This window comes from Lepisosteus platostomus, chromosome 6 (genome assembly GCF_059453375.1).
Source record: "Lepisosteus platostomus isolate fLepPlt1 chromosome 6, fLepPlt1.hap1, whole genome shotgun sequence".
Classification (NCBI taxonomy): Eukaryota; Metazoa; Chordata; class Actinopteri; order Semionotiformes; family Lepisosteidae; genus Lepisosteus; species Lepisosteus platostomus.
In genome coordinates, this window is record NC_142616.1 from 2,371,298 (window position 1) to 2,395,368 (window position 24,071).

At 52.0% G+C, this 24,071-nt stretch overlaps 2 protein-coding genes and 2 long non-coding RNA genes across 10 annotated transcripts in view; 2 read left to right on the plus strand and 2 right to left on the minus strand.

The window, feature by feature from the left end:
- Nucleotides 1-24,071, minus strand: part of LOC148659584 (uncharacterized) — a 117,978-nt gene that overhangs the window by 89,591 nt on the left and 4,316 nt on the right. The gene's annotated exons all lie outside the window — the stretch shown is intronic.
- LOC148659587 (ceramide synthase-like) overlaps nt 1-24,071 on the plus strand; it is a 164,848-nt gene that overhangs the window by 17,363 nt on the left and 123,414 nt on the right. The window contains exons 6-8 of one of the 7 annotated variants that reach the window (XR_015939734.1): nt 44-470; nt 723-1,413; nt 1,474-2,754. Coding sequence is in view for 6 of the 7 variants with exons in the window: in XM_088637372.1 (XP_088493498.1) it covers nt 44-393; nt 2,796-2,877 (432 nt within the window). In the remaining variant the exon portion in view is untranslated. Of the gene's footprint in view, nt 1-43; nt 471-722; nt 2,755-2,795; nt 6,787-24,071 lie in introns of those variants that run through there. The other 6 variants (XM_088637372.1, XM_088637367.1, XM_088637368.1 and 3 more) reach the window with 6 other exon arrangements.
- LOC148659588 (uncharacterized) lies at nt 11,280-12,097 on the minus strand. The gene is made up of 2 exons (XR_015939300.1): nt 11,974-12,097; nt 11,280-11,475 (listed from the first exon to the last, which is right to left on the minus strand). It is a non-coding gene; the product is annotated as an uncharacterized LOC148659588 (long non-coding RNA).
- mvp (major vault protein) overlaps nt 13,578-24,071 on the plus strand; it is a 34,243-nt gene continuing 23,749 nt past the window's right edge. The window contains exons 1-3 of the mRNA XM_088637326.1: nt 13,578-13,736; nt 19,862-20,023; nt 22,001-22,196. Of these exons, the coding sequence (XP_088493452.1) occupies nt 19,866-20,023; nt 22,001-22,196 (354 nt within the window). The 5' untranslated portion in view covers nt 13,578-13,736; nt 19,862-19,865. The remainder of the gene's footprint in view (nt 13,737-19,861; nt 20,024-22,000; nt 22,197-24,071) is intronic.

The following is a 24,071-nucleotide window of genomic DNA, read 5'->3' on the forward strand; positions in this document are numbered from 1 at the left end:
AGTGTTGATGTCCTGACCTCTCTCTCTCCCTGTCTCTCTGCAGTATAAGCAGCAGCACACCCTGCTGCACAAGGTGAACGGCGCCCTGATGCTGGTCACCTTCTTCCTGTGCCGGATCCTGCTCTTCCCCTACCTGTACTGGGCCTACGGGCGCCACGCGGGCCTGCCAGTGCACCTGGTGCCCGCCTCGCTGCCCTGGTACTGCAACCTGGGCGCCGCCCTGCTCATGGCCCCACAGGTGTACTGGTTCACGCTCATCTGCCGGGGGGCGCTGCGGCTCTTCCGCTCGCGGCCCCGCGGGGGGCCCCCGCCCGGCCCGGCCCCGCCCTCCTCCTCCTCCTCCTCCTCCTCGCCCGGCTGGGGGAAGGACTGTGAGCACAGCAACGCCAACGGGTACAGCGCGCTGGACAGAGAGGACACCACCCACTGAGAGAGAGAGGGGTTCATACACACACCGACTGGACACTCCAGTACATTAACACTGCACTGAGAGAGAGAGGGGTTAATACACACACACTGACTGGACACTCCAGTACATTAACACTGCACTGAGAGAGAGAGGGGTTAATACAGACACACTGACTGGACACTCCAGTACATTAACACTGCACTGAGAGAGAGAGGGGTTCATACAGACACACTGACTGACTGGACACTCCAGTACATTAACACTGCACTGAGAGAGAGAGGGGTTAATACACACACACTGACTGGACACTGAGAGAGAGAGGGGTTAATACACACACTGACTGGACACTCCAGTACATTAACACTGCACTGAGAGAGAGAGGGGTTAATACACACACACTGATTGGACACTCCAGTACATTAACACTGCACTGAGAGAGAGAGGGGTTAATACACACACTGACTGGACACTGAGGGAGAGAGGGGTTAATACACACACACTGACTGGACACTGAGAGAGAGAGGGGTTAATACACACACTGACTGGACACTCCAGTACATTAACACTGCACTGAGAGAGAGAGGGGTTAATACAGACACACTGACTGGACACTCCAGTACATTAACACTGCACTGAGAGAGAGGGGTTAATACACACACACTGACTGGACACCCCAGTACATGAACACTGCACTGAGAGAGAGAGAGGGGTTAATACAGACACACTGACTGGACACTCCAGTACATTAACACTGCACTGAGAGAGAGAGGGGTTAATACACACACTGACTGGACACTCCAGTACATGAACACTGCACTGAGAGAGAGAGAGGGGTTAATACAGACACACTGACTGGACACTCCAGTACATTAACACTGCACTGAGAGAGAGAGGGGTTAATACACACACTGACTGGACACTGAGGGAGAGAGGGGTTAATACACACACACTGACTGGACACTGAGAGAGAGAGGGGTTAATACACACACTGACTGGACACTCCAGTACATTAACACTGCACTGAGAGAGAGAGGGGTTAATACACACACCAACTGGACACTGAGGGAGAGAGGGGTTAATACACACACACTGACTGGACACTCCAGTACATGAACACTGCACTGAGAGAGAGAGAGGGGTTAATACAGACACACTGACTGGACACTCCAGTACATTAACACTGCACTGAGAGAGAGGGGTTAATACACACACACTGACTGAACACTGGGGGAGAGAGGGGTTAATACACACACACTGACTGAACACTGAGGGAGAGAGGGGTTAATACACACACACTGACTGGACACTGAAAGAGAGAGGGGTTAATACACACACCGACTGGACACTGAGGGAGAGAGGGGTTAATACACACACCGACTGGACACTGAGGGAGAGAGGGGTTAATACAGACACACCGACTGGACACTGAGAGAGAGACGGGTTAATACACACACCGACTGGACACTGAGAGAGAAAGGGTTTAATACACACACCGACTGGACACTGGGGGAGAGAGGGGTTCATACACACACACCGACTGGACACTGAGAGAGAGAGGAGTTAATACACACACACCGACTGGACATTGAGGGAGAGAGGGGTTAATACACACACCAACTGGACACTGAGAGAGAGAGGGGTTAATACACACACACTGACTGGACATTGAGGGAGAGAGGGGTTAATACACACACACTGACTGGACACTGAGGGTGAGAGGGGTTAATACACACACACTGACTGGACACTGAGGGAGAGAGGGGTTAATACACACACCGACTGGACACTGAGGGAGAGAGGGGTTAATACAGACACACTGACTGGACACTCCAGTACATTAACACTGCACTGAGAGAGGGGTTAATACAGACACACTGACTGGAGACTCCAGTACATTAACACTGCACTGAGAGAGAGAGGGGTTCATACACACACACTGACTGGACATTCCAGTACATTAACACTGCACTGAGAGAGAGAGGGGTTCATACAGACACATTGGCTGGACTCTCCAGTACATTAACACTGCACTGAGAGAGAGAGAGGGGTTAATACACACACACTGACTGGACAGTCCAGTACATTAACACTGCACTGAGAGAGAGAGAGAGAGAGAGAGGATATGAGATATGATTGTATTAGTTTTGAAACACTACGTATGTATAAAATAGGAATTTCCTGTGTATATGGGTTCGTCTGGACAGGTTAGCTCTAGATTTCTGAACAATTGGAACAGCATTTTTGTTTTAACTGTTATTCTTTCTAGTTAGTGCATTTTCTGACAGGAGATTTTATGAGGTAGTTTTTATTAAGGAGTTTTTATTATGGAAGAAAAGGTGAACTACTTTGGTCTATTCTGCTTATTGTCTCCTGTTTCTCATAACAGGACTGGAGACACAGACAGTCCCTCAGTAATAAACACACACAGCAGGACAGGAGACACAGTGAGAGAGAGGAGATCACAGTGACTCCCTCAGTAATAAACACACACAACAGGACAGGAGACACAGTGAGAGAGGAAATCACAGACTCCCTCAGTAATAAACACACTCCGCAGAACAGGAGACACAGTGAGAGAGATCACAGACTGCCTCAGTAATAAACACCCTCTGCAGGACGGGAGACACAGTGAGAGAGGAGATCACAGTGACTCCCTCAGTAGTAAACACCCTCCGCAGGACGGGAGACACAGTGAGAGAGATGATGAGGGATCAGGTCGGAGGAGTGACTCAGTGGGAGTTGATGGGAGAAGTTCCCTGGACCGGTGCCGGACTCCTGTGTCTCCTGTGTCTCCGCTCGGATCGGCTGCAGCCTTCTGTCCTTCCTGCTCCTTTTCCTTGGACTCTCCCGGAGTTGGATTCCAGAGCTTGACCACTGACCTCTGCAGGGGAGTGACCACAGACTCTCCCAGAATCCAGTTCTCCTCTGTGCTGGCCGAGCTTGACCATTGACCACTGACCAGCGCCAGAGTCCAGTTCTCCACTGCGCTGGACAAGCTTGACCACTGACCACTGACCACTGCAGGGGAGTGACCCCGGACTCCCCAGAGTCCAGTTCTTCTCTGTGCTGGCCGAGCTTGACCACTGACCACTGAGCACTGACCAGCGCCAGAGTCCAGTTCTCCACTGCGCTGGACGAGCTTGACCACTGACCACTGACCACTGCAGGGGAGTGACCCCGGACTCTCCGGATGCTCAGGATGACGACAAGGAAGACTCCCTTCCAGAGGAACTGGACAGTGTCTGGTCTTTGAGGGGCCTGGGCTCGGACCAGGAGTGGACACAGACACACTGACCCCTCCAGGAGCAGGACTGGACTGAGACACACTGACCCCTCCAGGAGCAGGACTGGACAGCCCTGCTGCAGACACACTGACCCCTCCAGGAGCAGGACTGGACACAGACACACTGACCCCTCCAGGAGCAGGACTGGACTGAGACACACTGACCCCTCCAGGACAGGACTGGACACAGACACACACTGACCCCTCCAGGACCAGGACTGGACTCACTGTCCCCTCCAGGACACGACTGGACACAGACACACTGACCCCTCCAGGACAGGACTGGACACAGACACACTGACCCCTCCAGGACCAGGACTGGACTGAGACACACTGACCCCTCCAGGAGCAGGACTGGACTGAGACACACTGACCCCTCCAGGACAGGACTGGACACAGACACACTGACCCCTCCAGGACAGGACTGGACACAGACACACTGACCCCTCCAGGAGCAGGACTGGACTGAGACACACTGACCCCTCCAGGAGCAGGACTGGACTGAGACACACTGACCCCTCCAGGACAGGACTGGACAGCCCTGCTGCAGACACACTGACCCCTCCAGGACATGACTGGACACAGACACACACTGACCCCTCAAGGAGCAGGACTGGACTGAGACACACTGACCCCTCCAGGACAGGACTGGACACAGACACACTGACCCCTCCAGGACAGGACTGGACACAGACACACTGACCCCTCCAGGACCAGGACTGGACTGAGACCCACTGACCCCTCCAGGAGCAGGACTGGACTGAGACACACTGACCCCTCCAGGACAGGACTGGACAGCCCTGCTGCAGACACACTGACCCCTCCAGGAGCAGGACTGGACTGAGACACACTGACCCCTCCAGGAGCAGGACTGGACTGAGACCCACTGACCCCTCCAGGACCAGGACTGGACTGAGACACACTGACCCCTCCAGGAGCAGGACTGGACAGCCCTGCTGCAGACACACTGACCCCTCCAGGAGCAGGACTGGACAGCCCTGGCCTGCCATCTTGTCCTGACTGCTGAACTTGGAGCCACTTGAATTTGTCTGATAGATTGACTCTTCTTCCTGTACTGTACCTCTGTATGTTTACGGATCTGTTGTGGGGTTATGGATACACAGTCGGGGTCACCACTGCTGTCAGGTGACCTGACCCCTCACACCTGGACCACTGGCACGAACCCCCCCTTCTCACCACAAGGTGGTGCAGCCCAGCGCAGGCTCTTCATGGGCGATGAAGGCAAACGGACCATTCCATTTCCCCAGGGGGGGGCAGGGCAGGGCAAGATCTGTAAAAAAAATCTGTCAAATTAATGTCTTGTAATAGGTGCTGGGGCCAGACTGACTGGGGCTCTCACTGATTTATTGATGACACACCCCTCAGCATGCACTGAGAGAGAGGGGTTAATACACACACACACTGACTGGACACTCCAGTACATTAACACTGCACTGAGAGAGAGGGGTTAATACACACACACACTGACTGGACACTCCAGTACATTAACACTGCACTGAGAGAGAGAGGGGTTAATATAGACACACTGACTGGACACTCCAGTACATTAACACTGCACTGAGAGAGAGAGGGGTTCATACACACACACTGACTGGACACTCCAGTACATTAACACTGCACTGAGAGAGAGAGAGGGGTTCATACACACACACTGACTGGACACTCCAGTACATTAACACTGCACTGAGAGAGAGGGGTTAATACACACACACACTGACTGGACACTCCAGTACATTAACACTGCACTGAGAGAGAGAGGGGTTCATACAGACACACTGACTGGACACTCCAGTACATTAACACTGCACTGAGAGAGAGAGGGGTTAATACACACACACTGACTGGACACTCCAGTACATTAACACTGCACTGAGAGAGAGAGGGGTTAATACAGACACACTGACTGGACACTCCAGTACAGTAACACTGCACTGAGAGAGAGAGGGGTTAATACACACACACTGACTGGACACTCCAGTACATTAACACTGCACTGAGAGAGAGAGGGGTTCATACAGACACGCTGACTGGACACTCCAGTACATTAACACTGCACTGAGAGAGAGAGGGGTTAATACAGACACGCTGACTGGACACTCCAGTACATTAACACTGCACTGAGAGAGAGAGGGGTTAATACACACACACTGACTGGACACTCCAGTACATTAACACTGCACTGAGAGAGAGAGAGGGGTTAATACAGACACACTGACTGGACACTCCAGTACATTAACACTGCACTGAGAGAGAGGGGTTCATACAGACACACTGACTGGACACTCCAGTACATTAACACTGCACTGAGAGAGAGAGGGGTTAATACACACACACTGACTGGACACTCCAGTACATTAACACTGCACTGAGAGAGAGAGGGGTTAATACAGACACACTGACTGGACACTCCAGTACATTAACACTGCACTGAGAGAGAGGGGTTCATACAGACACACTGACTGGACACTCCAGTACATTAACACTGCACTGAGAGAGAGAGGGGTTAATACACACACACTGACTGGACACTCCAGTACATTAACACTGCACTGAGAGAGAGAGAGGGGTTAATACAGACACACTGACTGGACACTCCAGTACATTAACACTGCACTGAGAGAGAGAGGGGTTAATAGAGACACACTGACTGGACACTCCAGTACATTAACACTGCACTGAGAGAGAGAGAGGGGTTAATACAGACACACTGACTGGACACTCCAGTACATTAACACTGCACTGAGAGATAGAGAGAGGAGTCAATACAGACACACTGACTGACAGACCCATGTCATTGAAGAAACCCAAGAACTAAATAGAAATTATTTACCTGTTTAGTAAACCACTTACATGCGGTGTGAGCCCGAGTTTAGGAAGAGTATTAAAACAATGTACTGTATATCTCAGTATTTATTTACCTATTTATTTGTCTCTTTAATTATTTATTTAAGTTCCCTGTACATGTACAGTATATATATTTCTATATCTGCTCCTGCTTGCTGTTTTCTGCGATATTAAAGCTGTATTGTTAATGTAATAACAATTTGCAACAATATACTCTGAACAGAATGTCTGTCTGCTGTCTGAGAGTCCTGTCTGGGGGTGAAGGAGACCTGTTCTGGACTGACGACTGACCAGGGAGACAGTCTGACACACTGACGACTGACCAGAGAGACAGTCTGACACACTGACTGACACAGGAGACAGTCTGACACACTGACTGACACAGGAGACAGTCTGACACACTGACGACTGACCAGAGAGACAGTCTGACACACTGACTGACACAGGAGACAGTCTGACACACTGACGACTGACCAGAGAGACAGTCTGACACACTGACTGACACAGGAGACAGTCTGACACACTGACGACTGACCAGAGAGACAGTCTGACACACTGACGACTGACCAGAGAGACAGTCTGACACACTGACTGACACAGGAGACAGTCTGACACACTGACGACTGACCAGAGAGACAGTCTGACACACTGACTGACACAGGAGAGTCTGACACATTGACTGACACAGGAGACTGTGTGACTGACACACAGATACAGGTGATCATACAGTGGGAGAAAGGCAGGTGAACACACACACAGGGAGAGAGAGGCAGGTGAATACACACAGGGAGAGAGAGAGACAGGTGAACACACACACAGGAAGAGGGAGACAGGTGAACACACAAAGGGAGAGAGAGAGACAGGTGAACACACACACAGGAAGAGGGAGACAGGTGAACACACACAGGGAGAGAGAGAGGCAGGTGAACACACACACACACACACACACACAGGGAGAGAGAGAGAGAGACCTGTCTGTCCAGAGAGGACAGGCTCAGTGACACAGCCTGGACACACACACTGGACACAGACAGACCTGGCTGCCCAGAGAGGACAGGCTCAGTGACCACAGCCTGGACACACACACTGGACACAGGCAGACCTGGCTGTCCAGAGAGGACAGGCTCAGTGACCACAGCCTGGACACAGGCAGACCTGCCTGTCCAGAGAGGACAGGCTCAGAGACACAGCCTGGACACACACACTGGACACAGGCAGACCTGGCTGTCCAGAGAGGACAGGCTCAGAGACCACAGCCTGGACACACACACTGGACACAGGCAGACCTGGTTGTCCAGAGAGGACAGGCTGTGCTCCCACTGCCAGCGGGGAGAAATAGAGACAGAGGTGCACTTCCTACTGCACTGTGACAGATACTCTGGGATTAGAGAAACATTCTTCCCCAAATTCAGAAAACTAATCCCAGAGTTCCCACACCTGCCAGAATCACAACAGGTCCCAATCCTACTGGGAGAGGGAGGAGGGAACTCAGTTGATCTGGCAGCCCAGTATGTGATCTCCTGTCACAGCCTGAGGAACAGTGAGTCTGTCTCCCAATAATGCTCCAGCCGCCTACAGTATATGTCAATATTTTATTTATAATATGTCTTTGTTGTAAATGTCTGTAATATGTCGGTAGATTTTATTGTCTATAATGTAAATATCATTACTTTTATTTGCTTTGGCAACACTGATTGTACCCATCGGTCATGCTAATAAAGCACCTTGAATTGAATTGAATTGAGAGGTGAGCACACACAGGGAGGGAGAGAGAGAGACAGGTGAGCACATACACACAGGGAGAGAGAGACAGGTGAGCACACACAGGGAGGGAGAGAGAGACAGGTGAGCACACACACACAGGGAGAGAGAGAGAGACAGGTGAGCACACACACAGGGAGTGAGAGAGAGGAGAGCACACACACACAGGGAGAGAGAGAGAGAGACAGGTGAGCACACACACGGGGAGAGACAGGTGAGCACACACACAGGGAGAGAGAGAGACAGGTGAGCGCACACACACACAGGGAGAGACAGGTGAGCACACACACAGGGAAGGAGAGAGACAGGTGAGCACACACACACAGGGAGAGAGAGAGAGACAGGTGAGCACACACACACAGAGTGGAATATATTTCCATAGGGATGAAAATGAGCTCGACGCCGATGTGACTTTATTCAAAACGAGGCGGCCCGTGGTCTGGAGGTGTTGGGCCGGGACCGGAACCGCCTCCCGTCCCTCCGGACAGACCGCGGCCCTGCTGGGGGTTCATTGCTTATTCATTCAGCGCCGGCGTCACGAGCGTCACCCACGCAGATCTCAGAAACTGAGCGGACCGGACCCGCCCCGCTTCGCGCGTGTTGTCGCACCAGCCGGCCCAGCGCAAACAGGGCGCGGGGTGGGGGGGTGGCGGCGCTCGGAAAAACACGCTGAATAGACACGTCAGGAAGCCCCACGACAAAATCCCGACGGGAATAAGCCTTATCTGGCGTGATAAGCGCGCATTTTACAATCTCTTTGCGCAACACGACCAAAGTGCGGATGGAACCGACACCCACTCCTCCCTGACCCCCCCCCGCGAGTGAGTCAGTGGGCGAGTCCAGATGACAGGTCATTTTCCAAAGGCCGCGGACGCGCCCTCGTCTTTACCGTAATACCTCTAGACCAGGAGCCGCTCGTTTCAATCGATCGATCGATCGATCGCTCACAGTGGCTCCGCCAGATAGCAGCGGCTGTTCTGCGAGCTCACCGGGCGGACGGGGTAAAAAGCAGACAATTCAAGTGGCATGATGACAGATAAACAGCGCGACAGAAACTGGAGAACAAGCCCAGACAGAGCTGGGTGTGAAAGGAGCAGCAGTGTGTCCAGGGTGACCCAGGAGTGTGGTGTGCCCAGTACTACAGGCGGACTGCTGGAGGAGCTGTGGGCTGGGTGGGCTGGGACTGCGGCGGGGCGCTGGCTCAGGGGCTCAGGAGCTGTGCCCGGGGCTGGAGGGCTGCCGGTTCGAATCCCGCGGCCCAGCAGAGGAATCCTCCTCCACTGGGCCCCTGAGCGAGGCCCCTGAACCCCAGCTGCTCCAGGGGCGCTGTATAAATGTCTAACCCTGCGCGCTGACCCCCAGCTTCACTCCCTGTGTGTGTGTGTGTGTGTGTGTATATGAGTGTGTGAGTGTGTCTCTTGGAGTGTCTGTGTGTGTGTGTGTGTGAGTGTGTGAGTGTGTGTGTGTGTCTCCTGGAGAGCTGGGCTCTGTGAGAAGACAGATTCCTCACACAAGAGGCTGTACCTGGCCGATACAGCGATCTGATCTGATCTCATTTAGTTAGCGTCTTGTGGCCTGCAGGCAGAAGCTGTTGGACTTTGACCCTCTGCTTCGATACCGTTCAGCGGGAAACCAGTCTGAGACTGGGATGACTGGGGTCCTGGAGAATGGACCCGGACCTCTTGAGACATCGAGCTGGTAGATATCTGTAGGGACTGATCTATAGGTTTTCTCATCAAGAGCGAATGAGTCGTGTGGCTTTGACAGACTGAGGGGTCATCTACTGAACGTGTGTTTGTTCAGTGGGACTGGTATCTGAGCAGAACAGCGTCTGGCACCACACCGTGTCCACACACACACACACAGACACACACACTGATCATCTATATCCATTGGAACGCGCTGGACAACGAGAGTCTTCACCGGGTCGAGTCGATGAACTATTCTGTATGACACCTCCTTGACCTTATTAGTTCTGCGATATTATTGGGATTCACCCACATTGTTTAACCGATCGACGCCCTTTCCCGAGCGGGGAATTCCGTCACTGACTCGGCCGGCACAGACCGGACAGTCCGGACAGCTCCGGGCCGCGGCTGGACGACACGTGACGTGAGAGATCTCTGGGTGTCACCCAGCGAGCCGGGCGCTCCCTACACGCGGGCCTGAGCACGGCGGGGTGTGTGTGTGTGTGTGTTTGTGGTCGGGCTGAAGGGATCTTTGGCGCCTTTGTTTGTGAGGTGTCGGTTTGTGAAGCTGAAACACTGAGAAATTATAAAGGCAGGAAAACGTTTGATCCCATCGTTGACTTCACCACCTCCGGCGGTTACATGTTTTGTTCCTGTGTGTGTTTTTTTTCCTCTTGTACGTGTTGCCGATCCTCCTGGTTGTAGTGGTGTTTGTAAATTCTTTACACGTTTAATAACAAAGTCACGTCATAAGAAGAGACGCAGCCGGGAACCCTGCCGTGACGCGAATCCCCGAGACTCCAGCGCGACAGTGTCGTAAACACGGTTAAAAACATCTCGAGTACCTGTTTTTACAAACAAGACCTGTTTTTAAAAAAATGACGTCTAAAGAATTTACAAATAAAAATAGGAGCGGAAACAGATAAACGAGAGAGAAACAAACATAAACAGAAAAACCCACTAACTGCCAGAGGGAGGAACGAGGTGAATTATTTATGTGACAAATATTTGTTTTTTTTTTTACAGAAATCACGTTTTTCCGGCTTCAGCATTTTTCACATTTTTAAATACAATGGAAGTGGTTTCCGCTCCGACCTGTCCGTCAGCCGTGGGCGGTGAGCGGCCAGCGGGGAGAGACACAGCCAGCGTCTCCCGGTCTGTTCACTTCACTTCAAGGTGCTTTATTAGCACGACCGAGGGGTACAATCAGTGTTGCCAAAGCAAATAAAAATAATGAAATTCACAGGAAACAAAACACAAAATAAAAGTAAAATACAATCTACAGTTCATTGCAGACGTCTACAACAAAGACGTATTATAAACTATTGACATGTACTGTAGACAGAAGGAGCAGTGTCGGAGAAACACTTCTCTCTCCGACAGTTTTTCACCGGGGGGTGGTCTCTCGCCGCACCGGGCTGCTCCTCCTCCGCTGATCGATACTCGGAGAGGCCGGCGGCCATGAGGAGCTGCAGGGGAGGAGACTGGGTTTTGAGATGCCTTTTGCAACTCGGCAGTATCCGGTAAACTGAACTTGTCTGGGAAAAGCGATTGCGTCAAGTACTGTAAAGAACTAATGAGGTTCGGGAGGCGTCATCATATAAAATCAAGTGATAAATCGAATTTACCCCCGGAAAGACCCCTGTTGTGCAGAGATCTCAGATCACATAATACAGGTGATAACTGTGTCTCCTGTGAACGCAGCCCTGAAACCTTATAGCATTTATTTAGGGCGTGTCCTGTTGTGAAACACTTTCTGGACTGATCTGCAAATTCATCTAAGGAAGAGGCCGATGTCTGAAATAGTTGCACCCCGACACAACAGCCCCGACCGCTCTGACCTGCCCGTCCAGCGCTCGTTATCTGTCCGCTGCCGTGTGCGGTGGCCGTTCAAAGGCGAGAGACACTGAACACCAGCAGCCGGTGTCTTTTCACATGACTTTGAAAGAAAGAGACGTTATTTTAACCTTGAATCCCGTTGGAAATCTCACGGAGATATCTTGTGTGCTGGATGTCCCTGTTTCCACCCGCGGGGGGTGGGAGGGTCTGTGAGGAGCGGTTTGAAACAGGTGTGAGGGAGGATTCTCAGGCGCCACGGACAGAGAGCTGGAAGACCTTGTCTGTGTTCAGCGGCTCTGGTCCTGGGCTTGGGGTTCACTGTCGTGTGTACCCAGTAATGTACTGGTACTGGTGCTGGTACAGAGGGACTCTTACTGACAGAGAGTCCTCCATGGTTACAGTGTACAACACAAGAGTGCACAGTGCATCAAGACAGTGCACAACCACACAGTGGACAATGCACAAACACACAGTGGACAATGTACAAACACAGTGGACAATATACAATCACACAGTGGACAATGCGCAATCACACAGTGGACAATATACAATCACACAGTGAACAATGCACAAACACACAGTGGACAATGTACAAACACAGTGGACAATACACAATCACACAGTGGACAATGTACAATCACACAGTGGACAATATACAATCACACAGTGGACAATATACAATCACACAGTGAACAATGCACAAACACACAGTGGACAATGTACAAACACACAGTGGACAATGCGCAATCACACAGTGGACAATATACAATCACACAGTGGACAATATACAATCACACAGTGAACAATGCACAATCACACAGTGGACAATGTACAATCACACAGTGAACAATGCACAATCACACAGTGGACAATGCGCAATCACACAGTGTACAATATACAATCACACAGTGGACAATATACAATCACACAGTGGACAATGTACAATCACACAGTGGTCAATATACAATCACACAGTGAACAATGCACAATCACACAGTGGACAATGTACAATCACACAGTGAACAACTCACAATCACACAGTGAACAATGCACAATCACACAGTAAACAATGTACAAACACAGTGGACAATGCGCAATCACACAGTGGACAATGTACAATCACACAGTAAACAATGTACAAACACAGTGGACAATGCACAATCACACAGTGGACAATGTACAATCACACAGTAAACAATGTACAAACACAGTGGACAATGTACAAACATACAGTAAACAATGCACAAACACAGTGGACAATGTACAATCACACAGTAAACAATGCACAAACACAGTGGACAATGTACAATCACACAGTAAACAATGCACAAACACAGTGGACAATGCACAACCACACAGTAAACAATGCACAAACACAGTGGACAATGCACAAACACACAGCCAGAGGAATTCACAATTGTTAAAAACTAAAAAGGATGCTTTTGACATATTCCCCTCTGAGGTCTTGCCTCAATGCGTGTTTGCTGTCACAATAAAAACAGTTGGGAGAAGAAATACTGGGAGAAGCCAAGGGGGGCGAATCCACGCACCCGTGGACGACAGAGCCCAGTATCGACCCCGCGAGTCTTCAAATCGCGCCAGGAGATCTTGCAGAGCGAAGAGAGGGGGTGGCCTGCCGCCCCCGCAGCTGCCGGTTTGTGGGGTGCGCCTCTCTCCGGGGTGTTACGGTAAGGAGGGCGGGGGAGGGGGCGTGCCTCCGCGCGGCTCTTCCGTGTTCGCTGCGGGTCCTGCGTGGCTCAGTTTCCCGAGACGGCAGAGTTCGGCACCACTTGCGGCAGCCTCACCCCACCCAGGAACTCAACTCAACTCGACTGAAGTGAACTACCCGCGGTCCGAGAAGAGAGGAGGCACAACGCGCGCCTGTTTCCAGGTAGGCGAGTGCGTGTGCGTGGATTTGAAAGTGGAAAGGAGAAACTCGACTTATTCCACTCCACGGGTGGGGACGGCAGCGGGGTCAGGCTGCGGCCGGGTCGCTCTGCGCTGCGGTTCGGGCCCGGGTTCCTCTGGTCCGGTACCACTGGCTGGGCGTGAGGCCGGACCTTGCGAGGCTGTGGACAGTGGAGTGAGAGGGCCTGACACGGGTGGACTCTGCTCGCGCGTGGATTCACACTCCTCCAGCCCCGAGCTGGGTGTCCAGTCCGCTGGTCAGTACAGATCCCAGGACACCGTCAGTAAGAGTAGGGGTGTCCAGTCCGCTGGTCAGTACAGATCCCAGGACACCGTCAGTAAGAGTAGGGGTGTCCAGTCCGCTGGTCAGTACAGATCCCAGGACACCGTCAGTAAGAGTAGGGGTGTCCAGTCCGCTGGTCAGTAAGAGTAGGGGTGTCCAGTCCGCTGGTCAGTACAGATCCCAGGACACCGTCAGTAAGAGTAGGGGTGTCCAGTCCGCTGGTCAGTACAGATCCCAGGACACCGTCAGTAAGAGTAGGGGTGTCCAGTCCGCTGGTCAGTACAGATCCCAGGACACCGTCAGTAAGAGTAGGGGTGTCCAGTCCGCTGGTCAGTACAGATCCCAGGACACTGTCAGTAAGAGTAGGGGTGTCCAGTCCGCTGGTCAGTACAGATCCCAGGACACCGTCAGTAAGAGTAGGGGTGTCCAGTCCGCTGGTCAGTACAGATCCCAGGACACCGTCAGTAAGAGTAGGGGTGTCCAGTCCGCTGGTCAGTACAGATCCCAGGACACCGTCAGTAAGAGTAGGGGTGTCCAGTCCGCTGGTCAGTACAGATCCCAGGACACCGTCAGTAAGAGTAGGGGTGTCCAGTCCGCTGGTCAGTACAGATCCCAGGACACCGTCAGTAAGAGTAGGGGTGTCCAGTCCGCTGGTCAGTACAGATCCCGGGACACCGTCAGTAAGAGTAGGGGTGTCCTGACTGCTGGTCAGTACAGATCCCAGGACACCGTCAGTAAGAGTAGGGGTGTCCAGTCCGCTGGTCAGTACAGATCCCAGGACACCGTCAGTAAGAGTAGGGGTGTCCAGTCCGCTGGTCAGTACAGATCCCAGGACACTGTCAGTAAGAGTAGGGGTGTCCAGTCCGCTGGTCAGTACAGATCCCAGGACACCGTCAGTAAGAGTAGGGGTGTCCAGTCCGCTGGTCAGTACAGATCCCAGGACACCGTCAGTAAGAGTAGGGGTGTCCAGTCCGCTGGTCAGTACAGATCCCAGGACACCGTCAGTAAGAGTAGGGGTGTCCAGTCCGCTGGTCAGTACAGATCCCAGGACACCGTCAGTAAGAGTAGGGGTGTCCAGTCCGCTGGTCAGTACAGATCCCAGGACACCGTCAGTAAGAGTAGGGGTGTCCTGACTGCTGGTCAGTACAGATCCCAGGACACCGTCAGTAAGAGTAGGGGTGTCCAGTCCGCTGGTCAGTACAGATCCCAGGACACCGTCAGTAAGAGTAGGGGTGTCCAGTCCGCTGGTCAGTAAGAGTAGGGGTGTCCAGTCCGCTGGTCAGTACAGATCCCAGGACACCGTCAGTAAGAGTAGGGGTGTCCAGTCCGCTGGTCAGTACAGATCCCAGGACACTGTCAGTAAGAGTAGGGGTGTCCAGTCCGCTGGTCAGTACAGATCCCAGGACACTGTCAGTAAGAGTAGGGGTGTCCTGACTGCTGGTCAGTACAGACCCCAGGACACTCTCTGGGTCTCTGGGTCTCTGTCTGCCAATTACATCGTTGCTTCCACTTTTGATGACATCATCGGGGACCAGTGAGTACCCCGATGACATCACTCTGGCCCTCGTGTTTTCACTGTCCGGTGCGAGACACCCTGCTGGGGGGCTGGTTCTCAGGAGCCCCTGCTGGCACCCTGCGGTGTGGCTCCCAGTCCCGGGGACTGGGTTGCACTGGTCCAGCCGGGGCTTCAGTGGGGTGGAGACGGTCTCTCATGTGTGCAGTGGTCTGTGTGGCCACCCATGTTGACACAGTGTGTGGGTGGGAGGGTGTGTGTAGTTTGTTTGTAGTGTGTGTGTGTGTGTGTGTGTGTGTCTGCTGTGTCTGGGGCGTTGCCGGGGAGGTTTCTAGGTAACTGAGTCCCGGGCCGTTGCCGTGGTGACGGACTCCGCTCCCAGGGTCTGGAATTCTGGTCTGACGGCTCTGAACCCTGTCCCCGTCCCTGTCCCTCTCTGTCTCTGTCCCTGTCTCTGTCTCTGAACCCTGTCCCTGTCCCTGTCCCGGTCTCTCTCTCTCCCAGAGTGCTGTCTGTGAAGAGCCAGTATAGACACACTCTACACTAATCCTGTCTCACTCGAACCCTGTCTCTCTCTCTCTCCCAGAGTGCTGTCTGTGAAGAGCCAGTATAGACACACTCTACACTAATCCTGTCTCACTCGAACCCTGTCCCTGTCTCTCTCTCTCTCCCAGAGTGCTGTCTGTGAAGAGCCAGTATAGACACACTCTACACTAATCCTGTCTCACTCGAACCCTGTCCCTGTCTCTCTCTCTCTCCCAGAGTGCTGTCTGTGAAGAGCCAGTATAGACACACTCTACACTAATCCTGTCTCACTCGAACCCCGTCTCTCTCTCTCTCCCAGAGTGCTGTCTGTGAAGAGTCAGTATAGACACACTCTACACTAATCCTGTCTCACTCGAACCCTGTCCCTGTCTCTCTTTCTCTCTCCCAGAGTGCTGTCTGTGAAGAGCCAGTATAGACACACTCTACACTAATCCTGTCTCACTCGAACCCTGTCCCTGTCTCTCTCTCTCTCCCAGAGTGCTGTCTGTGAAGAGCCAGTATAGACACACTCTACACTAATCCTGTCTCACTCGAACCCTGTCCCTGTCTCTCTCTCTCTCCCAGAGTGCTGTCTGTGAAGAGTCAGTATAGACACACTCTACACTAATCCTGTCTCACTCGAACCCTGTCCCTGTCCCTCCCAGAGTGCTGTCTGTGAAGAGCCAGTATAGACACACTCTACACTAATCCTGTCTCACTCGAACCCTGTCCCTGTCTCTCTCTCTCTCCCAGAGTGCTGTCTGTGAAGAGCCAGTATAGACACACTCTACACTAATCCTGTCTCACTCGAACCCTGTCCCTGTCTCTCTCTCTCTCCCAGAGTGCTGTCTGTGAAGAGCCAGTATAGACACACTCTACACTAATCCTGTCTCACTCGAACCCTGTCCCTGTCTCTCTCTCTCTCCCAGAGTGCTGTCTGTGAAGAGCCAGTATAGACACACTCTACACTAATCCTGTCTCACTCGAACCCTGTCCCTGTCTCTCTCTCTCTCCCAGAGTGCTGTCTGTGAAGAGCCAGTATAGACACACTCTACACTAATCCTGTCTCACTCGAACCCTGTCCCTGTCTCTCTCTCTCTCCCAGAGTGCTGTCTGTGAAGAGCCAGTATAGACACACTCTACACTAATCCTGTCTCACTCGAACCCCGTCTCTCTCTCTCTCCCAGAGTGCTGTCTGTGAAGAGTCAGTATAGACACACTCTACACTAATCCTGTCTCACTCGAACCCTGTCCCTGTCTCTCTTTCTCTCTCCCAGAGTGCTGTCTGTGAAGAGCCAGTATAGACACACTCTACACTAATCCTGTCTCACTCGAACCCTGTCCCTGTCTCTCTCTCTCTCCCAGAGTGCTGTCTGTGAAGAGCCAGTATAGACACACTCTACACTAATCCTGTCTCACTCGAACCCTGTCCCTGTCTCTCTCTCTCCCAGAGTGCTGTCTGTGAAGAGCCAGTATAGACACACTCTACACTAATCCTGTCTCACTTGAACTCTGTCCCTGTCTCTCTCTCTCTCCCAGAGTGCTGTCTGTGAAGAGCCAGTATAGACACACTCTACACTAATCCTGTCTCACTCGAACCCTGTCCCTGTCTCTCTCTCTCTCCCAGAGTGCTGTCTGTGAAGAGCCAGTATAGACACACTCTACACTAATCCTGTCTCACTCGAACCCTGTCCCTGTCTCTCTCTCTCTCCCAGAGTGCTGTCTGTGAAGAGCCAGTATAGACACACTCTACACTAATCCTGTCTCACTCGAACCCTGTCCCTGTCCCTCCCAGAGTGATGTCTGTGAAGAGCCAGTATAGACACACTCTACACTAATCCTGTCTCACTCGAACCCTGTCCCTGTCTCTCTCTCTCTCCCAGAGTGCTGTCTGTGAAGAGCCAGTATAGACACACTCTACACTAATCCTGTCTCACTCGAACCCTGTCCCTGTCCCTCCCAGAGTGATGTCTGTGAAGAGCCAGTATAGACACACTCTACACTAATCCTGTCTCACTCGAACCCTGTCCCTGTCTCTCTCTCTCTCCCAGAGTGCTGTCTGTGAAGAGCCAGTATAGACACACTCTACACTAATCCTGTCTCACTCGAACCCTGTCCCTGTCTCTCTCTCTCTCCCAGAGTGCTGTCTGTGAAGAGCCAGTATAGACACACTCTACACTAATCCTGTCTCACTCGAACCCTGTCCCTGTCTCTCTCTCTCTCCCAGAGTGCTGTCTGTGAAGAGCCAGTATAGACACACTCTACACTAATCCTGTCTCACTCGAACCCTGTCCCTGTCTCTCTCTCTCTCCCAGAGTGCTGTCTGTGAAGAGCCAGTATAGACACACTCTACACTAATCCTGTCTCACTCGAACCCTGTCCCTGTCTCTCTCTCTCTCCCAGAGTGCTGTCTGTGAAGAGCCAGTATAGACACACTCTACACTAATCCTGTCTCACTCGAACCCTGTCCCTGTCTCTCTCTCTCTCCCAGAGTGCTGTCTGTGAAGAGCCAGTATAGACACACTGTACACTAATCCTGTCTCACTCGAACCCTGTCCCTGTCTCTCTCTCTCTCCCAGAGTGCTGTCTGTGAAGAGCCAGTATAGACACACTCTACACTAATCCTGTCTCACTCGAACCCCGTCTCTCTCTCTCTCCCAGAGTGCTGTCTGTGAAGAGTCAGTATAGACACACTCTACACTAATCCTGTCTCACTCGAACCCTGTCCCTGTCTCTCTTTCTCTCTCCCAGAGTGCTGTCTGTGAAGAGCCAGTATAGACACACTCTACACTAATCCTGTCTCACTCGAACCCTGTCCCTGTCTCTCTCTCTCTCCCAGAGTGCTGTCTGTGAAGAGCCAGTATAGACACACTCTACACTAATCCTGTCTCACTCGAACCCTGTCCCTGTCTCTCTCTCTCTCCCAGAGTGCTGTCTGTGAAGAGTCAGTATAGACACACTCTACACTAATCCTGTCTCACTCGAACCCTGTCCCTGTCTCTCTCTCTCTCCCAGAGTGATGTCTGTGAAGAGCCAGTATAGACACACTCTACACTAATCCTGTCTCACTCGAACCCCGTCTCTCTCTCTCTCCCAGAGTGCTGTCTGTGAAGAGTCAGTATAGACACACTCTACACTAATCCTGTCTCACTCGAACCCTGTCCCTGTCTCTCTTTCTCTCTCCCAGAGTGCTGTCTGTGAAGAGCCAGTATAGACACACTCTACACTAATCCTGTCTCACTCGAACCCTGTCCCTGTCTCTCTCTCTCTCCCAGAGTGCTGTCTGTGAAGAGCCAGTATAGACACACTCTACACTAATCCTGTCTCACTCGAACCCTGTCCCTGTCTCTCTCTCTCTCCCAGAGTGCTGTCTGTGAAGAGTCAGTATAGACACACTCTACACTAATCCTGTCTCACTCGAACCCTGTCCCTGTCCCTCCCAGAGTGCTGTCTGTGAAGAGCCAGTTTAGACACACTCTACACTAATCCTGTCTCACTCGAACCCTGTCCCTGTCTCTCTCTCTCTCCCAGAGTGCTGTCTGTGAAGAGCCAGTATAGACACACTCTACACTAATCCTGTCTCACTCGAACCCTGTCCCTGTCTCTCTCTCTCTCCCAGAGTGCTGTCTGTGAAGAGCCAGTATAGACACACTCTACACTAATCCTGTCTCACTCGAACCCTGTCCCTGTCTCTCTCTCTCTCCCAGAGTGCTGTCTGTGAAGAGCCAGTATAGACACACTCTACACTAATCCTGTCTCACTCGAACCCTGTCCCTGTCCCTCCCAGAGTGATGTCTGTGAAGAAAGCCAGGATGGACGCTCAGGACACTGTAAGTGACTCCATCATCCGGATCCCCCCTCACCACTACATCCACGTGCTGGACCAGAACAGCAACATCGCCCGAGTCGAGACCGGGCCCAAGACCTACATCCGGCAGGACAATGAGAGGTCAGGGGGCTTTTCCTCCGGGAATATCGGGATTGGGACAGCGTGACCCCAAAACACACAATACTGAATTTCACCTTCACCCCAAAACACACAATACTGTCCCCCTGAATTGTACCCCAAAATACACAATCCTGCCCCCCTGAATTTCATCCCTACCCCAAAATACACAATACTGCCCCCCTGAATTTCACCCCCACCCCAAAATACACAATCCTGTCCCCCTGAATTTCACCCCCACCCCAAAATACACAAACTGCCCCCCTGAATTTCACCCCCACCCCAAAATACACAATCCTGTCCCCCTGAATTTCACCCCCACCCCAAAATACACAATCCTGTCCCCCTGAATTTCACCCCCACCCCAAAATACACAAACTGCCCCCCTGAAATTCACACTGACCCCAAAACACACAATACTGCCCCCCTGAATTGTACCCCAAAATACACAATCCTGCCCCCCTGAATTTCCCCCCCACCCCAAAATACACAATCCTGTCCCCCTGAATTTCACCCCCAACTTAAAATACACAATCCTGCCCCCCTGAATTTCATCCCTACCCCAAAATACACAATACTGCCCCCCTGAATTTCCCCCCCACCCCAAAATACACAATCCTGTCCCCCTGAATTTCACCCCCAACTTAAAATACACAATCCTGCCCCCCTGAATTTCACCCCCACCCCAAAATACACAAACTGCCCCCCTGAAATTCACACTGACCCCAAAATACACAATACTGCCCCCCTGAATTTCACCCCAAAATACACAATCCTGTCCCCCTGAATTTCACCCCCACCCCAAAATACACAATCCTGTCCCCCTGAATTTCACCCCCACCCCAAAATACACAAACTGCCCCCCTGAATTTCACCCCCACCCCAAAATACACAATCCTGTCCCCCTGAATTTCACCCCCACCCCAAAATACACAAACTGCCCCCCTGAAATTCACACTGACCCCAAAATACACAATACTGCCCCCCTGAATTTCACCCCAAAATACACAATACTGCCCCCCTGAAAATCTGTACGGACCTGTCTTTCTCCCTCTCTCTTAGTGTGTCTGTATGAACCTGTCTCTCTCTCTCAGTGTGTCTGTATGAACCCGTCTCTCTGTCTCAGTGTGCCTGTACGGACCCGTCTCTCTCTGTCTCAGTGTGCCTGTACGGACCCGTCTCTCTCTCTCTCTCAGTGTGTCTGTACGGACCCGTCTCTCTCTCTCTCAGTGTGCCTGTACGGACCCGTCTCTCTCTGTCTCAGTGTGTCTGTACGGACCCGTCTCTCTCTGTCTCAGTGTGCCTGTACGGACCCGTCTCTCTCTCTCTCTCAGTGTGTCTGTACGGACCCGTCTCTCTCTCTCTCAGTGTGCCTGTACGGACCCGTCTCTCTCTCTCTCAGTGTGTCTGTACGGACCCGTCTCTCTCTGTCTCAGTGTGCCTGTACGGACCCGTCTCTCTCTCTCTCAGTGTGCCTGTACGGACCCGTCTCTCTCTGTCTCAGTGTGCCTGTACGGACCCGTCTCTCTCTCTCTCTCAGTGTGTCTGTACGGACCCGTCTCTCTCTCTCTCAGTGTGCCTGTACGGACCCGTCTCTCTGTCTCAGTGTGCCTGTACGGATCTGTCTCTCTCTGTCTCAGTGTGCCTGTACGGACCCGTCTCTCTCTCTCTCAGTGTGCCTGTACGGACATGTCTCTCTCTCTGTCTCAGTGTGCCTGTACGGATCTGTCTCTCTCTCTCTCAGTGTGTCTGTACGGACCCGTCTCTCTCTCTCTCAGTGTGTCTGTACGGACCCGTCTCTCTCTCTCACTGTGTCTGTACGAACCTGTCTCTCTCTCTGTCTCAGTGTGCCTGTACGGACCCGTCTCTCTCTGTCTCAGTGTGCCTGTACGGACCCGTCTCTCTCTGTCTCAGTGTGCCTGTACGGACCCGTCTCTCTCTGTCTCAGTGTGCCTGTACGGACCCGTCTCTCTCTCTCAGGGTTCTGTTCGCCCCGGTCCGCATGATCGTGGTCCCGCCCCGCCACTACTGTGTCATCCTGAACCCCGTCGCCCGCGACGACGACGACGACGTGCTGTTCGACCCGCCGGGCCAGGCCAAGCTGCGCCATGCGGACCTGGAGATCCGGCTGAGCCAGGAGCCCTTCCCTCTGTATCCCGGAGAGGAGCTGGAGCAGGTGTGTCCCTCTCTGTGTGTCTGTATGAACCCCTCTCTCTCTCAGTGCAGTGTTCATGTACTGGAGTGTCCAGTCAGTGTGTCTGTATGAACCCCCCTCTCTCTCAGTGCAGTGTTCATGTACTGGAGTGTCCAGTCAGTGTGTGTGTATGAACCCCTCTCTCTCTCAGTGCAGTGTTAATGTACTGGAGTGTCCAGTCAGTGTGTCTGTATTAACCCCCCTCTCTCTCAGTGCAGTGTTAATGTACTGGAGTGTCCAGTCAGTGTGTGTGTATTAACCCCTCTCTCTCTCTCAGTGCAGTGTTAATGTACTGGAGTGTCCAGTCAGTGTGTCTGTATGAACCCCTCTCTCTCTCAGTGCAGTGTTAATGTACTGGAGTGTCCAGTCAGTGTGTCTGTATTAACCCCTCTCTCTCAGTGCAGTGTTAATGTACTGGAGTGTCCAGTCAGTGTGTCTGTATTAACCCCTCTCTCTCTCAGTACAGTGTTAATGTACTGGAGTGTCCAGTCAGTGTGTCTGTATTAACCCCTCTCTCTCAGTGCAGTGTTAATGTACTGGATTGTCCAGTCAGTGTGTGTGTATGAACCCCTCTCTCTCTCTCAGTGCAGTGTTAATGTACTGCAGTGTCCAGTCAGTGTGTCTGTATTAACCCCCCTCTCTCTCAGTGCAGTGTTAATGTACTGGAGTGTCCAGTCAGTGTGTCTGTATTAACCCCTCTCTCTCTCAGTGCAGTGTTAATGTACTGGAGTGTCCAGTCAGTGTGTCTGTATTAACCCCTCTCTCTCTCTCAGTGCAGTGTTAATGTACTGGAGTGTCCAGTCAGTGTGTGTGTATGAACCCCCCTCTCTCTCAGTGCAGTGTTAATGTACTGGAGTGTCCAGTCAGTGTGTCTGTATTAACCCCTCTCTCTCTCTCAGTGCAGTGTTAATGTACTGGAGTGTCCAGTCAGTGTGTCTGTATTAACCCCTCTCTCTCTCTCAGTGCAGTGTTAATGTACTGGAGTGTCCAGTCAGTGTGTCTGTATTAACCCCTCTCTCTCAGTGCAGTGTTAATGTACTGGAGTGTCCAGTCAGTGTGTGTGTATTAACCCCTCTCTCTCTCTCAGTGCAGTGTTAATGTACTGGAGTGTCCAGTCAGTGTGTCTGTATTAACCCCTCTCTCTCTCAGTGCAGTGTTAATGTACTGGAGTGTCCAGTCAGTGTGTCTGTATTAACCCCTCTCTCTCTCAGTGCAGTGTTAATGTACTGGAATATCCAGTCAGTGTGTCTGTATTAACCCCTCTCTCTCTCTCAGTGCAGTGTTCATGTACTGGAGTGTCCAGTCAGTGTGTGTATTAACCCCTCTCTCTCTCAGTGCAGTATTAATGTACTGGAGTGTCCAGTCAGTGTGTCTGTATGAACCCCTCTCTCTCTCAGTGCAGTGTTCATGTACTGGAGTGTCCAGTCAGTGTGTCTGTATTAACCCCTTTCTCTCTCTCAGTGCAGTGTTAATGTACTGGAGTGTCCAGTCAGTGTGTCTGTATTAACCCCTCTCTCTCTCTCAGTGCAGTGTTAATGTACTGGAGTGTCCAGTCAGTGTGTCTGTATTAACCCCTCTCTCTCAGTGCAGTGTTAATGTACTGGAGTGTCCAGTCAGTGTGTGTGTATTAACCCCTCTCTCTCAGTGCAGTGTTAATGTACTGGAGTGTCCAGTCAGTGTGTGTGTATTAACCCCTCTCTCTCTCAGTGCAGTGTTAATGTACTGGAGTGTCCAGTCAGTGTGTGTGTATGAACCCCTCTCTCTCTCAGTGCAGTGTTAATGTACTGGAGTATCCAGTCAGTGTGTCTGTATTAACCCCTCTCTCTCTCTCAGTGCAGTGTTCATGTACTGGAGTGT